This window comes from Formica exsecta, unplaced genomic scaffold (assembly GCF_003651465.1).
Source record: "Formica exsecta isolate Colony F162 unplaced genomic scaffold, ASM365146v1 scaffold102, whole genome shotgun sequence".
NCBI classification, from domain to species: Eukaryota; Metazoa; Arthropoda; class Insecta; order Hymenoptera; family Formicidae; genus Formica; species Formica exsecta.
This window is the reverse complement of record NW_021848359.1, coordinates 200,419-219,209: the sequence shown is the minus strand read 5'-3', so window position 1 is coordinate 219,209 and position 18,791 is coordinate 200,419. Positions and strand designations below refer to the sequence as shown.

The following is an 18,791-nucleotide window of genomic DNA, read 5'->3' as shown; positions in this document are numbered from 1 at the left end:
ACAATTGTAAGAACCGCGAACAACCACACACACATACACACACCCATACGCATATTAAAATAACTATTGATATAATGTATACCAAAGTAGTTTAATTTATTATGAATAAATTTATATTCTAATTTAAATCCAATCTTTATTAACCCCTCTCATTCTCCAGTCAAAAGATCGCACCTGGTCCCATCCCGCGTAATAGAGATTAAATTCTTTTACCAAAAAGGGACCGCCGAGCGAATTTCTGAAAAACAGAGTAATAGCGACCCTAACGGTCGTTTACCTGATTTTCGGAGCGTCAAGTTCGTTCGACCCGATTCTAACGCTTCGAGACGTTTAACTTCGGGATCATAAAGATAGTGGTTGCGCCCTTCCACTGAACCGCCGAGTGAATTTCTAAAAAACAGAGTAATAGCGACCCTAACAGTCGTTTACCTGATTTTCGGACCGTCAAGTTTGTTCGACCCAATTCTAACGCTTCGAGACGTTTAACTTCGGGATCATAAAGATAGTGGTTGCGCCCTTCCACTGACTCATCCTTCCTCGAGTCTGGACGTAACAGTAGATTGGTTTATTAAATTTAACTTCGAGATTGCGCAATTCAACAGCGATCAGTTTCTCCGAAAACACGCTTTTACTGTGAAAATTTGGTTTTGCGATTATCGCCTCTGCGCCATATCTTCCATCCCAATGTGTCACAAGCTTAATATTAATGTGATTGCGCACATTTTCCATCGTTTTGCCAAATACCGCATTATTTATTCATTTATATAAATTTTTCTCAAAATCATTTTTCGCGAGTGTTCGGAATTGTGTATTAAGTTCGATATAACTGCGAAGCCATGGAGATCGTGAAAACTGTAATATTCGATGTATTTTTCTAACGCGAAGTCCGTGTCGCGTGCATTGTTGCAGATTGCGGTAATGTATTACGTAACGCTTCTTATCATATAAGGTTGCGAGCAGCTTATCCTGCCGCTTACCAGGTGGTTTGTCGCGTGTCGGACAAAACGGTAAGTCAGTATGTGCATCGTGAACATGTTGCGGATATTCGAGATCGACTTCGAGGATGTAGCCTGTAGGCGAATCGAGCGCGATTGATGATGTATCAAAATCGGATACATCATCGACCCATCGAAAATCTGCATAGGGCAAAGGTTGACACATTGCCCATCCGTACAAATTATTTACATCAAAGTACATTAGATACGATGAAGGTTTCGATGGATCGTACGACTGCATGTACTTGTTATTAGCATGTGCGTACCTGTTGGAACATTGACTCAAACCACCACGTATTCCACATTCGATAAACATAACCATGTCGATATCTGTAAGCAATTCGAATGTAATATTCGTATGCTTCAACATGGCGTCCCACGTGTATCCGGGAAGAATATAGTAATACGCGGGGTCGAGCCCATAATTTTTAATATAACTTTCGCGGAAATTTTCAAAAATATCTGCTAATAACAAGACATCAATTTTGAGATACAAGTCGCTATATTCGTCTAGCATTCGAAGGGAGAACCGCTTCCAAACGTTCTCGGCGTGCGCGTAATCGCTAGCGGATATTGTGTCACCGGTCAAGGAACTGTAAAATGATTCGCGCGGTGGTAAACACGTATCTTGCAACCTGTCGACGCAGTCAACATATTCGTACGGAAATACGCCCTTCCGTGTTAATAAATTGAAATTGTCATTCGGTAAGTTTCGAAGTTCAGATTTTAAAATTTTGAGTTTATCCTTATTCAAGAATGATGCTAATTTATCGAGACTGGCTGTAAGAAATTTATATGAATCAATAAAACGCAATTTAATATGATTTTTCGATTTCTCTTCGGCAAGTTTAACATTTTTTGTAAATGATATTTTTTTCCCTTTGTTATCGGAAGTAACTCGATTCCTCCTTCGAATGCTGTAGATATTTCCTTGATAATGAAATGCGCGTCGTAACCGGATAAATTATGAAAAACTATTGGAATGCAAAAAGAATCTTTATAATTTAAATTGGAATTTGAATGCGCGGGATCTCTGTACCGCCCGGTCAGATGGCAATAATCGCGTACGCGTGTATCATCTTGGACGAATGGTTTTTCGCATATATAACAATGCGTCGCGCTATGAAATTTTTCACATTCATCAGGTGTTAAATTTACCATGGGGACATTAGCTGATAAAATTGTTTTTACACGTTGCGCTAAATTTTTTAGTTCTTCGACGAACCATGACATGCAATCGGTACTGCGACGAGAATGATACGCGGATAACGAATCGTCGTACGAACAATGTACATAATAAGCAATACTAAATACTTTATGATGTTGGTAGTTTCTTTCTTCCTCCGTCTTTTCCAAAACGTACTCCAAGTCGGCGTATACAACGAATGGAAGCCGCTGTTTCCGATTATAGTTGTTGAACGTGAGCCACTTGTCCTTATCGCTTGGTAATCGAATAGCGCACTCGTTCATTTCTCGACAATCCATCGTATGTGATTGCAACTTGTCGTCTGATCCAAAGTGCAAACATCTATAATAGAAATAATTTTTAAAATTTTTGTTTAATTATTTTTACAATATTTTATTAAATATATACGTACCGATTGCAGATATATTTTTTGTGATATTTTTTGCTCAATTGCGAGCTCATGAGCCGGGATAGATTCTTGATCCGCGCGAAATGTCCAACGTTGTTGTCTTCCAGGTACAGCAAGTTGGCATGTTTATCTCTCTTTAGCACGCTCAGACGTATCGGGACAACGGTCTCTTTCTCGATACTATATACATTTATGGAGATATCGTTGGCACGACTGTCGTATAATGTGGATACGAAGATACTCGATAAACATAACTTTCAGCTGGATATAGAACAGCGATCACAGACTATGCAAAACACGCATTGTCTTTAGATTGCACGTTAATCACCGCTCTTTTCATTATTATCGCCCGCGGTAATTTTATGTGACATCCCACGCGCATAGGATTATATTTATTTATATTCACAATTAAATCGAGTATTCGCGACAATGCCCACCCGCTGTCGCGTTCCTGAAATTTTTTGAGCGATGCTAGAGTGGGCTCGACAAGGCGCCGCTCGTACCATTTGCGTAAATCGGACGTGCGAAAGAGTTCATAGTTTCTTGTATTGATACTTTTATTTGCGCGTTTATCACCCGTCACAAATTCACCATTGAACACTGTATTCACTTTTACAATAAAGTGCTTTGTCATTACGTTTTGCACGTGTTCGAGCACAATGTTTTTGGCATCCTCGAGAAATTGACGAGGCTCGATGTGACTATGATTTATAACCGCACCAGTCAATATGCGACTCTCGAACGCCGTATCGATCTCCCGCTAAATCAATCCATGTTGCTGCGTGCTGCATCCTGCACCCGCATGTACAAAACGCCTGCGTAACGAGTTCTTCAATCCCTCGAGTCGTGCGATTCGTGCAATCAGCGATTGTCGAATCCCGATCGATAATCGTGGACGTTTGATTCGACTTTGTTCTTCTAATGATTCGATATATTCGTCGCATCGTTGTTCCCACGCAACGTACTCTTCTATCGAATTCACCCTTGCAGATTGCTCATGCAGATTTCGTTCGGCACTGTTTTCCGCCATATTTCCAAATTTATGCCAAAACTTTTTGCTAATAAGATGCGCTTATTAATAACTCTTGTCTCGGAACCTCTGGCGAAAATACTGACAGGATGTGCCTCTTTACCATGATTTTATATTCTATCTTGATGTCTCTTTCCATCATGTGTATCATTCAACTAAATCTTTATTTCACGGTTTGCCACGTACATTTGGACTATTGTCGATTATTGCATTTTTGTCGTCTAGAGATGATGTTTTTGTCATGTTTTGACACGCGCGTTTGGATTCTGATATCTGGGGTGATGACATCGCGAAGCAGCCGCACATCAGCGGTTGAAAATTTTATATTACAATGCATTTTTTTGTGCATTTGGCTAAATCTCACACCTGGTGGTGATGTCACCTCAACCCTGATGCATCGCAAAAGTTTTAAATTACTTGTATATTAGCACAATTTAACCTTGATAATTATTCTTATATTTCACAATTTTGACACGCGCGTTTCGGATATCATCGCGAAGCAGCTGCATGTCGCCGCTTGAAAAATTTATAATTGCATTTTTTTGCATTCAGCTAAATCTCCACCTGGGGGTGATGTCATCGCGAAGCAGCCGTACATCGGCGCTTGAATAGAAAAATTGAAAAAAATATTGTGTCAGCAATAATCCCCTCCACATTGCAATTTTGCAACGCTAATACATATCTTAAATATGTTTAATACGTTCAGTATTGCATCGACCACTTGTGTTAAAGGTTCATATCAAAATGTATCCCACTGAAGGAAGCCGTATGAATTATTACGTTCCGATTCAAGATGATGAAACTTCACCGTGTAAGAAGAAGAGATGTAACAAGTAAGTTTTAATTAACGTAAAGAATTATATACTTTTTAAATATTTTTATAAATAATATTTTATTACTCCTTAGCATTTCATCCGAGCCTCGTCGTGCGGTTCGTATACTTGAAAATATTTGGACTAGGCAATATTTGGACTATATTGGAATAAGCGTTAGAGCTGTATCTTGCGTGGAATTGGTTCTCAGAGACAATCGAGACAATCAAATGATATTGCCTTTTGAAACGTGGAAATCATTGATGCAGAAACGTGCAGACATTGAACGATTTCTACAATCGACAGAAACCCCATTGCGGATTCGGGATTTGACATTCGAAGTGGTTAAAATGTCTGATTTGAATATTATAAAATTGGCATTATCCAATAATTCTTTATATATGAAACCACCAACTCTATTATATTTATTTGATTTTGAAAAATGCATAGATCATATGCATTACTGGTTGTGCGAAAATATTCATATTGTAAATGAAAAATTCAAACAATTTGTAATTGTTCTACAACGTAATAACATCGCTAATGTATGTAAATGATATTCTTCATGATGCTTGTAATAAATAAGTTATTTTATTATTTATCTGTGAATTTAATTATTTCTCCCATCCTTTATGTATGAATAAAAACCGTGTAATAGATATACACAGTCTGCAAAACTTAAATCTTTCTCTCAACACACTTTGCTAAAGATGTAGAAAAATGATAAGGTAGATGAGACAGGATACTCCAGTTAGAAGGAGACAAGAGATATGAAATTAAAATATATATAATCGAGAGGAGTGTGCAACGTTATAGTACGCAACCGTCCTTACGACGATCTTAACAATATGTGTTATGGCTGATGAAGAAGTTATGGTTATTGAAGATGACGAGGATGTCATTCTTGAAGATGACAACTTGATGGAAATTGAAAATTTTTTGGACGATTCATCAGACGAAGGCCGCGTACTTTCGGAGGATTCCGATAACGATAGTGACTGCAGTAGTGATATTATGGACATAAATCAATGTACTTTAGACCGAGTTGAAATAAATAGTTTAGATGCGGTGAAAATGTGCTGTATATACTTCTATTATAAAAGTGAAGACAACGAAAAATGTTGCACATACTGTTTTATGCGAATTTCAGACTTATTTTCGAATATTCGTGTTGTGCAAGAACATGAAAGTGCAATTTATGAACTAATCCTGGGATTGTTTTGCAGAGAGTGTAGAAAACTACTGTATCAGATAATGCCCTGCAATATGTGCCCAATTTGCACTGTATAAGCTGGACAAAAACTTGTGTTGTGAAAAGACTTAAATGGGAAATATGGGGGACTCCAAACATTTTGCGCGAATAGAACAATTTCTATGGGAGTTTTACATGGACGATGCGAATTCATGCGAGTTATGGTAAAACGAGTGCCTTAAATGTCTCGAGTGGTTGGAAAAACAGTATCGACTCGAAATGTTACAACAGGGGCATGGAATTCAATCGCTGGTTAGCCGAATCGCGCGATTTGAGGGTTTAAGAGCATCTCCTATGACCTTCTACTCACCCTCAAAAAATTGGCTTGTCTATCCGTTTTGTAGATATTCGATGTTTTTGATACTATTTTACTGGACTACATTTGTTACGCAAATGTTACAAACTGTAGATGTTTGTGTCCCGGCGCACAGTGGATCGAAACATGGAAAGAGCGGACATGGGCCAAACAAATTACTTTTTAATATTCATTGTTAATTAACAAATTTAGTTTGTAGATAGTTCAGAACAACTAGAAATGACCGATTTTCCGCAAAATCTCTTTAATATTCATGTCAAACATCGCTCTGAACCTTATAACTCAGATGGTTTTCTTTTCCTGTCATTTTATCCATAAAGCTTCAAGGCAGTACAGCTCTTCCATATCCAAATATTTGGAAACCAATTTTTCACATGTTAATAACATTCTTTCTTGATGAAGAAAAATGCTTATGTGGAACATATAAACATTAGTGTAAAAAAATGGCGGCAATTCTTCTGTATCCAAAGAATCGAATATTATAAGCAAATTCAAGTTGTCATATAAAAAAATGGCCAACAGTGGCCAAGGTTCTGTTGGTTTTACATATTTAAATAAACATTCTATTTGACGAATCCATTGGTTTCAGCTGCCCGTAGGTGCCCATTTATGAAATAAAAAAGAATTTCAAGGGGAAAATATGGGGCAAAGATGCGTTGGTGATAATGACGAGAAGTTTCACTGTTTGATTTCGCAATTTTTTAACGTTTTCTTAAGTCATAAATTGTGTGTATGTCGCAATTAATAATTTTTAAGTCATAGATTGCAATATAGGAGAGATCACACGCGCAAAATTAACAGGACTGCTACGAATGAAAATCTTCCTAACCATTTTTTAATCACATCTGATCCTTTCATCTCGAGTTTACGACCAAAATTTAGTGAAGGAAAAAAACAAGATTTGTTCTCCGAAACTCGAGAACTTCTAAAATAATTTTTTTACTCTGTCTTTTTTCTCTTTTTATTTCATTAAGGTACACCAGGATGAGTTTGGAGTCAGTAAATACCGCGAAAGTGACGAATCGCGGAGTCCCATTCCTGTACGGTTTTTATATATTTTCATGTTTATTTTTATATGTATGTTATTTTTATATTATGTATGTGTCACAACAAAAATAAGGATCGCACGTTTCGTAACTTTCAGCTACGACAAATCATGGGGTCCTTATCTCTGCTGTGACACACACACACACACACGCACGCACGCACGCACGCACGCACGCACGCACGCACGCACGCGCGCACGCACGCACGCGCGCACGCACGCACACACACACACAGACAAGATATGCAAAATCCGACCGTGCAATCTCCTCGTGGTGTATATTGGTTAATACTAATGCCAGCGGTAGCAACGCGCTTATACAAATTATTGTTAAAAATTGTTGTTTAATACAATATTGCAAACAATTATTTAAATTGGTAAGGTACACACTTCATGATTATGTATGCATATTTATTTTGCTTTAGCTATTGTATTTCGTCTCTAAAAGTGCGATGTCCGCTCTTTCCATGTTTCGATCCACTGTGCGGCGCTATCGACAAACATTCCTGTTAATTCGATTGTACAAATGGTACAAGGCCGAGAAATCGGCTTGAAGAAATCTTGTACATTATTGTTGGACCATTGTCTGAGAGATCATCGTGAAGTGATGTTCGAGGATTGGAAAATATAAAACGCAGCTGACACCTCGTTATGGACGAGAACCGCATTGAAATACTCGAATAAATGCATCGAGCTATACACACACACACACACACGCACGCACGCACGCACGTACATTTATATGATACACACAAATATTAAATAAACATTTTTTATTAATATTCATAAAAGTGTCTAAATTATTTTTGCGCCTTCTTCTTTCCTTTTCCTCTTGATGCATGCCTCGCGCTATCTCTCTCCAACGTACATACGAACGCCATCCTTTTCCCACGCCCATGCAAACGCTATCCTTTTCCTACTCGTGCATGTGAACGCCATCCTTCTCCCACGTGCATGCGAACGCCTCGCGCTATCTCTGTCACACATTGCGAACGCGTCGCGCTATCCTTTCCCCTCTTCCCCGCGGACCCCTCGCCTATCGGCTGCGCCGCGGTTTCCCCGCGTGACGTCATACATCTCCCCCGCGCGACGTCATACCTCCCGCGATGGTTTCCCCTCGTCCCGCACCGCCCCTCAGAGGATCAGCGTTAGAGATCCGGCCTTATATCACTACTAATATCTTGTTCGTTTTCTTCTTCGTCTTCCTTTTCACTATCACAATTTTTATCAGGCGAATCGTTTCTTTCTTCGATTTCATCAATCTCTTCCTCGTCGTTATGCAGCTCGTCAGTTATTATATTTTGCTCAATATTTTGTCTTGCTGTTTGTCTTCTTGTTTGAATTCTATTTTGTTTAGAATGATCATGTATTAAAGCTTTTTCGGTAATTGATAAATAATCTGGTTCATTTAATTCTGTAGGTGTAAATGGAAGAGTATCGTTATTGTTATTTAATAAATTGCTTTCCGGTATTATTTCTTTGATTTTTTCGATGTCTGAAAGATATAAATGGAAATCGTCGTCTTCTTTTTCTTCTTCGCTATCGGATTTTTCTAATAATTCGGCAATTAATTGTGCATCTTTAGAGTTATCTGGGTTTAAAAGTTTCTTGTTTTTCATAATTTTACAATCTACTTATTTCATGTTTACAGGATTTCTTGATAATGCATCTGCGTTTACGTTGGTCTTTCCTGCTTTGTATACAACCTGATAATCATATTCCGCCAATTTTAGTCTCCAACGAAGTATTTGCTTATTTGTGCTATGTTGTGCGTTTTTAAATCACATCAAAGGTTTATGATCTGTAATTAAAGTGAATTTTCTTCCATATAAGTATGGTCGGAAATGTTTAACACAGTATACAATCGCTAGTGCTTCTTTTTCATATGTATTGTATTTTAATTCGTTATCTGGTAAGGTTCGTGAGGCATATGCTATCGGTTGGTCTTTATTTATCTCTCCTTGTGATAATATTCCTCCAATGGCTATTCCAGATGCATCGGTCGTTAAAATAAATGATTTGAAAAAATCAGGATATTGCAATACTGGTTCTTCGCAGTTTTTGTTTCAAAATTTCAAAGGATTCTTTCTGCACAGATATCCACTCGAAGCGGCTATCGTTTTTTGACAAATTCGTTAATGGTTTTGCAAAGAACACAACATATGTAAAAACCAATTGATTTGACCGGGACAGATTTTCCATATGATTAGTGCGGGGTTCTTTGGAAAAATTCGGTATAAAGTGTTTATAATATCCTGCAAGTCCTAAAAATAGTTTAATGTTTTTAGGTGTTCTAGGTCTTGGAAATCGTTATACTGTTTCTAATTTTTTCATATCTGGTTTTACTCTGTCTTTACTGATTACGTGTCCTAGATAAGCTACTTTTGTTTCTAAGAATTCGCATTTGTCTGGCTGCAATTTTAAGTTAGCTTCACGACATTCCATTAAAGCATTGCATTTTCTTTCGTGTTCTTCTAACGAGGTCGCATAGATAACGATATCGTCCATGTAAACAAATAATTAATTACCTTGTAACCCAGTTCATATTAAGTCCATTAGACGTTGGAAGGTAGCTAGAGCGTTTTTCAGACCAAAGGGCATTCGATCACATTCGTAATGTCCGAACGAGGGTGATTACGATAATTACGGCTCCCTATTTGAAAGATCGTTTCTGAAGACATTTTTGACGAGGAACACGGGAAAATTAGTAAAAAAAATTTCCGGTTAATAGTTTTCGAGATATATCACTTTAAAGTATTGGACATGATAATAAAACTTTATAAAAACGGACCCAACGATGTTGACCTTGACATATGTTGTCAAGATACGAAAATCCTAATACAAAAATGTCGAGGCTATAATAGTTTTTAAACGGGAAGCGATTATATTTTACGAATGACAGGGCTGAGATTTTGCGCGCTCAGGCACGGCGAAATAACAAGTGAAAAAAGTGCTCTATGAATGAAGCGCCTTTTTTCTCAGTTATTTTTAGGACACCCTGTATAACGTAACCCAAACCAAATTTTAGTTTTAAATCAGAAATAGGTTTGGGTTAGGTTATATCTTTCGGAAGTGGAGCCCCCCCGTAGGGGAGGCGGAACCCACTGCGTCCACGCATATACTTTACAACGCGAAGCGAAGTCCACTCCACAATTACTAATAGTAAGAGCAATGAGAATTTTGTGTTTATGTTCAAAAAACGTAAACAACGCAAGACATTGGTAGTACATACGATTCTAAGCTACACATGGAAGATACTCGCTACAGTGATCTTCAGGGGGGGGGGCGGAACCCACTGCGTCCACGCATATACTTTACAACGCGAAGCGAGGTCCACCCCACAATTGTTGTATGGGTGGGAGATGGATTGGGTTAGATTCGAAACAAAAATTTGGTTTGGGTTATATAACGTGGGTGGGAGATGGGTTGAGTTAGGTTAGTTTTTCTCGGGGTGGGGTTGCAGGGAGAAGGGCGACGCCTCTCTTCTGCCCACGCGTACGATTTTTCTAGATATAAATAAATAAATGTGCTAAGAAGATATTTTATAAAACATACATAGTGTATGAAAATTATATATAATTATATGTAAACAAAAATTAAACAAAAATTAAAATAAATAAAAAATTAAACAAATTTTAACAAAAAAATGTCTATAATATGTTGATTACTTTCGAAAACTGAATACAAGCATCTACTAATAGTAAGAGCAATGAGAATTTTGTGTTTATGTTCAAAAAACGTAAACAACGCAAGACATTGGTAGTACATACGATTCTAAGCTACACATGGAAGATACTCGCGACAGTGATCTTCACAACATATGTCAAGGTCAAGGTCATTGGGTCCGTTTTGTAACGTTTTATTATCATGTCCAATACTTTAAAGTGATATATCTCGAAAACTATTGGTCGGAAAATTTTTTTACTATTTTTCTCGTGTTTCTCTTCAAAAATACTTTCAGAAACGATCTTTCAAATAGGGGGCCGTAGTTATCGTAATCGTGCCTCCGAACGGAGTAGTAAAAGCTGTTTTCTGACCATTTTCGGGGTTCATTTTTATTTGATGAAATCCAGATGCTAAATCGCATACTAAAAAATATCGAACTCCTCTTAATTAATCTAATATATCGACGATATTTGGTAGAGGATATGCATCTCTGATAGTTTTGTTATTTAAAGCGCGGAAGTCTAATACCATTCTCCATCGTTTGTTTCCTTTAGAATCTTCTTTCTTAGGCACGATCTATATAGGCGTATTATACGGTGATTGTGAATGTTTTACAATTCCTCCTTCCAAAAGCTCTTCTACTTGTCAATTTATTTCTGTTTTATGAATTTGCGGAAATCGATGCTGACAACTGTTTATTGGTTGGTCATCTGTGGTCGCTATTCGATGTTGTAATACAAGAGTTGCAGTTAATTTTTCTCCAGGTAATCAACGACCTAATTAATTAATATATATGGAGCGCGAGATGCACCGCAGCTAGCTCAGTAATATAGCTCATTAACATCGCTCGCTACTCGTTCACTACTCGCTCGCATATATCGATAGTATCGAAGTACCGTACGTATTGCGCCCGACTATTATAATCGCGATTAAGTGAAAGTGTACGAAAGAATCTGTGAAATATATCAATTTATACCTAACGTTCGGGAGTGTCTTATTTCGAGCGTGGATCCTAATCCTTTGGGGGTATAAATCCCTAAAGACCTCTTCCTTAGCGGCTAGAGGCACAACAAATGTGAAATCGATCTTGACTATCCGTTATTAATTTTATTATGCTTTTTCTCTTTACCTCGTTTAAATGTTCTAATCGTAATGATTCTACGATTTCGGCGAGTCGATTCTTGTTTTTCACTTCGGAAATTACTAGACAATTATGCAAATTGCAGGTTGCAACTTGTTGGTTTCTTTTATATGTTGTTTTGCGTTTTGGCTTAGATTTTTCTAAGATTTTTTGAGATTTGTTCAATAAAGATGTAAGGACTTTTGAAGACGGTTTATTTTTGTTTTTGTCTATTATTGTAACATGAGAGGTTTTTAATTCATTATCATTTTCTTCTTTAAATAATCCAACCTTAGGAAATTTGATATCAAGGGAGGATAAAGGACTTCTTCCCTTTTCGGAATGAGATTGTGTCGAAATACGTAGTAAGGTTTGGTACTTTCCCTCCTCGCAATCGACGGAGCTAGGATTTTCTGACGAGGTTTAGAAATATCCTTCCGAAATCCTAGAATTATTCCCTTCTTGAAAGGTTTGGTAATTTCTCTCTTCGAGGGTTCCTGAATTAATTAAATTCTTGGGAGAGGTTTGGTAACTTCCCCCTCCAGGAATGGTTGGATTTATTAGATTTTCAGAAAAGGTTTGGTAATTTCCCTCTCCAAGGATTTTTGGGTCATTTGATTTTTTAATTTTCCTCTCAGTTTTATTTTTCATCTTGTCTTAATTTTTAATTTTATTCCCATTTTTATTTTCTTCTTGATTTAAGGTTTTTTCTTCATCTTCATAATTGATTTCTTTGATAATAATATTTTCTTCATCTTTATTTTCACCTTTATTTTCAATATTCAAGTTATTTTCGTAATCGTCGAATTCGTAAGCAGTTTCTTCTTCCTTATTCATTGGTTACTTTGAGTTGCTTAGAGCCTCGATTTTTGAATCATGGTCGTCTAATAATTCGCCCAATGGTTTTAGGCGCAAAGTCGGAACATGTACTTCTGCCTCTTCATCTAAAATACTTATAACGTTTAAATATGCCTTTCCAGAAACGTTCTCCACGATGGTGTCTCCCAAATAAATTCCATGTGCCATCTTTAATCTTGGTATGTATCCTACTTTTAGTTCTGGATTTTCTATTCTTACAAAAAATAATGATTCGGATCGCGGAGCTACTATAAATAGCTTTCAGGTTATAAGAAGGCTTATATAGCTAGTCTTCAGGTGATAAGAAAGGTATTTTGATTTCGAAGACATCCAAGTGCCCTTGTGCATAATCTAATTTCGATGAAGTTTGTTTAAAGAAATCGTTTCCTAATATGCCGGATTGTGAAATTGGAAAATCGTTAGATACAATATGAAATATAACCGGTATTTCAAAAAGAGTTAATGTAATTTCACTTAAGGTGTATACAGGATAATTATTTATGCCATTCAACTTGAGGATATTAGTGTAATTAATATTTATTTCTTCGGGAACAAGATTTTCTTTAATTATATTAGGTACAGATTTCGTGTCTAGCATAAAAGTTATACGAGTAGCTAAGTTATCGATGTTGATTTGAACGGTAGGCACGCGACTATGTTTATCGAGGTTTACAGTCACGAGCCTTATGGTTGTTCTGTCTTTGTCTACTTGGCTATCTGAGGTTTGGACGGGTGCGGCTTTCGTTTGGATCCCTGTTGTGCACCCGACGTCGTTGTAGTTTCCTTGAGTATTTCTTTTTTTTTCGAAGATTACTGGCATGGCGTAATTGACAATCCTCGAGAAGATGACCTTGCTCCTTACAATAGCGACAGAATAAAGAATTATTTGACCCCGTTTGCTGGTTTATTTTTGATCGACAATCTTTACCAATGTGTCCAAAATTGTTGCAAATTTGACAAGTTACACGAATTTTATTTTCCGTATAACGTTGTTCATTTTGTTTCTTCCAGCAATTATTTGCAGAATAGCCGGGTTTTTCACACCATTGGCAAATTACTGAGATTTTGTTGTTATTGATTGTATTATTCTGTCTGCAGGATTTTGCATCATGACCACATTTTAAGCATAATTGGCAAGTTATTATTCTTCCATGATTTACGTTTACTAGTCGGCGAAGTTGTGGATCGCGGAAGCGGCATTTCTCTGCTCCATGCCCATGTTTTTTATAAATTTGACAAACTAGAATTGCGGTTTCTAATTCAGTCTGGTTGTTAACTTGCTGAGATGTTTGTAAATATTTCCTGCGGTTGCTATCCACGTGTTCTTCCTTATAACAGATTTGACAAATTTCCTTTTGGCTGTTAGTTTTCTGTCTACCTGAAATCCTATCTATTCTCTGTCGTAAATCTGTTATTGCTCGAAGCTCTCTCTCTATCCTTAAAGCGTCAGCTACCGTCGCTTGTACATTCAAATTTCTTGCAATTCGTTGTTCAATTTCTGATTTTAGCCCTCTAATAAAACACTTGCACATGTCGTTTAATACTAATTAACATTAATTTCTTTGCGCCCGACAACCTACGGCTGGCTTTCATTGCTTGTCTATTTCATTTATTTTACAGTAATTTTATGTAGGCAAATATATAAGATTTATACCAAATATTTATTTCTATGTAGTAAATAATGCATATTACATGTACATATCAAATAATAAAAAAAAAAAGGAAAAATGTTAACAGCGTAAATGGTTTCGAACCTGGGTTCTCGCTATTAGTGTACTCGCGCTTACTCCCTACGCCAACGGCACTGTTCGATAAAGTGTATTTCTTTATGTCTTACAACCTACATTAAAATTTCTCCAAATTTCTCCAAATTCCAAGTATAAAAAAATACTACTTACAAGGCGCATTGGACGAAAGGTCTTACAGGGCTTAACTATATTCAAAGAAGATTCACCACAAAAAAGGAGATCAAAATCGGTGAAGAGTCAGCTGCAACCTCTCCTTGTGAGCGGTGTGCAATTGAGCGGTGTGCAACTGAACGGTGTGCAACTGAACGGTGTACAACTGAGCGGTGTGCAACTGAACGGTGTGGATTTTTATGTGTCCAACTGAACGGTGTGCATTTTTATGTGTGCAACTGAACGATGTGCAACTGAACGGTATGTAACTGACCGGTGTGCTACTGAATGGTGTCCAAATGAATTTTCTTTTATGTCCAAAATTATTGTGTCCAAATGCACTGTGTCCAATTGAGCCGTGTGCAAAGTTTCGTGTCCATGTGCAACGTGTCCATTTGCACCGTGTCCAATTGTACTGTGTCCAAGTGCACCGCTCCCTATATTATTTACCAACCAATTTTATTCAAATTGATTTTAATTGAAAGACAAATGTTTGGTGGTAATTGGTAGTCTAATTACAATATTTGGTAGTTAATTATTAGGCTACCACCATTATACAAAACCATGTGCGCTGACTCTGCGCCTGCGCGTGCCTTCGTCGTGTAATGCTGATATTATATTGATACGACAAAATGTTTGTCGAACATATCGATGATTAGCAATCAGATGGAGAATTCTTACAATTTCAATAGAGATTCTAGAAATTCTCTATTCGATAAGGTCCACCCCACAATTGTTGTGTGGATAGGAAAGTGTATGCGCGGACGCAGTGGGTTCCGTCCCCCTATGGGGGGGGGCTCCATTTCCGAAAGATATAATCTAACCCAAACCTATTTCTGATTTAAAACTAAAATTTGGTTTGGATTATATTTTCCGGAAGTGGAGCCCCCCCCGTAGGAGGGGCGGAACCCAATGCGTCCATGCATGTATTTTGCAAGACGAAGCGCAGGGTCAGCGCACATAGTTTTGTAATTGTGGTAGCCTAATAATTAATTACCAAACGTTGTAATTAGATTACCGATCACTACCAAACGATTGTCTTTCAATTAAGATCAATTTGAACAAAATTGGTTGGTAAATAATATATTGGTCCGGCTAACTTTACAGCTTCCAGTTAGTCATCCCCACTACCTAACCGCACATGGTTTTTTTAACTTATTGGATAAATTATGGACCACCAAACATTGTAAATAAAGCATTTGTGACCACCTAATGATTCTGCATCGAAAAAGCCCTCGTTTAATTGATTAGACCAAAAATTAAAATATATCCGGCTAACTTTACACCAAAAGTTTAATTATTTAATTTAAAAAAAACTGATTGACCACGAAACGTTTTAATTAGGCTACCTATCACCACCAAACGATTAGATAATTTTAATTATTAAAAAGTTAAAGTGGTCCGGCTAACTTTATGGAGCTCAAAGCACCTGTCTTGCATTGCGCATACTTTGTCCCACTTGGTTCCAGATGCTATGAAACTAACTCCTCGTATCGATGAAATTATCGCCAGAGTAAAGTCTATCGTGACTATAACAAAACGGAGCGTTGTGGCATCTGACGAACTAAAACGATTGCAGATACGTGATGAAAAAACTGATAGTACGGCATTGAAACTCAAGCAGGATGTGCCAACGCGTTGAAATTCAACTTATTACATGATAAAACGTTTTCTAGAACTAAAAGATTACGTCTATCCTGTGCTCTTAACGTGCTCAACGGCTTCCAGAGCATTTTCTCGCGAATAAATTGATATTTTAGAAGACACTGTACGAGTTTTAGGTCCGGTCGAATTTGTTACTATCAAGATAAGTGGTGACTCGTATCCAACTAGTAGTTTGGTGATTCCTGTAATTCACTGTATGGAAGACACCATAAAAAACTGCGTTGCTATCACTGTTGAAAGCAATGCATTCAAAGACAACATCTTGTCTGAAGTCCAGCGATGTTTTAAAGAAATTGAGTCGTATCAAATACTTGCAGTATCAACTATTCTGAACCGCGATATAAACGCATGCATTTTCAGTCACCAAGAACTGTTGCCGTCGCCGTATCGTACATTAACCGTCAATTAAAGACTGTTGCTGCTAATAATAACGTGGAATCAAATACAGTAGACCATCTGGAACCAAAAAGATAACTAATGAGTTCAACGTGTGAGCTTTTCATGACAGTTTACCCGACTCATGCGCACTATCTGTCGATCAGCCTGGTGGCATATCTTAAATAATCTTGAGTTACGGCAATATTTAAACCAGTCATCCATTCCGCGAGATCAAAATCCATTTAAGCATTGGCAGACGCTTAAACCCGCCTATCCGACATTTTTTACAGTGGCAATGCGTTATTTATCTATTGTTGCGGTTGTCTATTGTCTCGGTATCTTCTGAGCACCTGTTTTCAAAAGCTGGTATCATTAAGTCAGACTTACAAAGCAGACTTATTGTTAGTGGAAAGCGACTGAATAGTCTACTCTTCTTGGGTTCACTTAGTGAAAAGAGTTGGGGACTAGACTAAAAAAATAACTATGTCGTTTCTATTTTTCTGTTATAATTTCGTGTATGTAAGGTTTTATATGTGATGGATGTTGATTGTAAAAAAACGTTCCTTGTAGTAAAGATTCTATATAGAGTTTATGTTATATATTTAAAATCGGCAATTAATATGCATCCTTCTTATCCTTCCTCCTTACTATTGCCTTGCATTATCTGTATGCAATAGTTATATATTTAGTGTGGCTGCTTTCTTTATTCACGTAATTATAAATATTTTTATTAAGTATTTATTATGTTGATTTCCTAATATGTATGGAATTCAAATTGTTTTTTGCTTTACATTTCAGACATTCCGGACACGTAACAATGACGCACAAGGCAAAGATACTTCAGAGAATGCGATAAATTGGCAATCTTTATTCTAATCAGATGTACATTAATTAGCCTGATTTAAATATATAATTTACATTTTTTTTACAAACAAGTAAATAAAAACACTAACAAAAATTAATCGTTCTGTAATCAGAAAAACTAGCACTCTGGCAATTGAAATTTGAAGGCTTTTCTTTCGCCATAGAACACTGCACTTTCTATAGTTTGTACCGCTGCGCCAATACTTCACAGAAAAAGCCAAGTGAATTGTATTGTAGGGTTCATGAGAGCTGTTTAGCTAGTAACTAGCATTAGATCACTGTTAGATCTTAATTTAAGTTTATTAGAAGACCTTTAAATTTTTTCGATTAAATAATAATCGATTTTTTTCGATGTTTTTGCAAATTAATCGATTGCGTATAATCGATTATCTAAAAGAATCGATTAATATATAGTATATGTATGTATGCATCCTTTATTCGTCCCCTTAGGGTTTGAAGGCGTTTTTCCGGAACGTACCCAAACCTTTACATTTTCTTACAGCTCCTCTATCTTTCATCCTTTACCCGACCTGGCCCTATGCGACCTTACATACTTTCCTCCCTCCCCTTCCTCGTCCCAACCTCTCCCTCCCACTCCCCTCTCCCCACCTTCCCTTCTCTCCCCCCTATCTTCCTTCTTCTCTCCTTTCCGTCCCTCCTTCTCTTTCCGTTTCCTTTCTCTTATTCCTCTCGCTTCACCATCCATCACTCCTTCCTCTCGTCCCATATCCATTTTCTTCCATCTATCCAGATCCTTCTGTTACCCACCACCACGCTTCTTCCGTACCCTCTTTCCATCTTCGCTTTTTCTACCATCCTCCATCTCATTCTTCTCTCCTCCATCGTTAAATCCTCGTCCACGCCTATCTTCCACAGTCTCCAATATCTCGTCCTTGTCCTCTTCTTTATCCATTTCCATTATTAATACCTTTTTTCCCCCCTCCCTTAATCTTTCCACTATCCCTCTCATTTTTACCCTTCTCCCCAATACCTCCTCCATTACCTCTACTATAACTTCCCTTCTCTCCTCCGGTTCTCTCCCTTCCACGCCTCTCCATACTACATTTCTTCTCCTTCTTTCTTCTAGTCCTCCTCTTGTCCTTTCCTCCTTTTTTCTTCTCTCTTCTATGTCCCTCTCTACTCTCCTACTCATCTTCTCTTCTTTCGCCCTCCTTTCCTTCCTCACCTCACTCCATTCTTCTTTCCCTCCATTCCTCTCTTCTTCTCTCTCCTCCTCTCTTCTCCTCCTAGTCCTCTCCTTCTCCTCGTCCTCCTTTCCACTTCTTATCTCCTTCTT

The 18,791-nt window shown here is 37.5% G+C and overlaps 1 protein-coding gene across 1 annotated transcript; it reads right to left on the bottom strand.

Annotated features, from left to right (window-relative positions):
• Positions 1-8,193: 8,193 nt before the first annotated feature.
• On the bottom strand, positions 8,194-18,407 carry LOC115232822 (YTH domain-containing protein 1-like). The gene is made up of 2 exons (XM_029802937.1): positions 18,263-18,407; positions 8,194-8,459 (listed from the first exon to the last, which is right to left on the bottom strand). The coding sequence occupies exons 1-2, from the start codon at positions 18,405-18,407 to the stop codon at positions 8,194-8,196; spliced, it is 411 nt and encodes a 136-aa protein (XP_029658797.1).
• Positions 18,408-18,791: the final 384 nt, after the last annotated feature.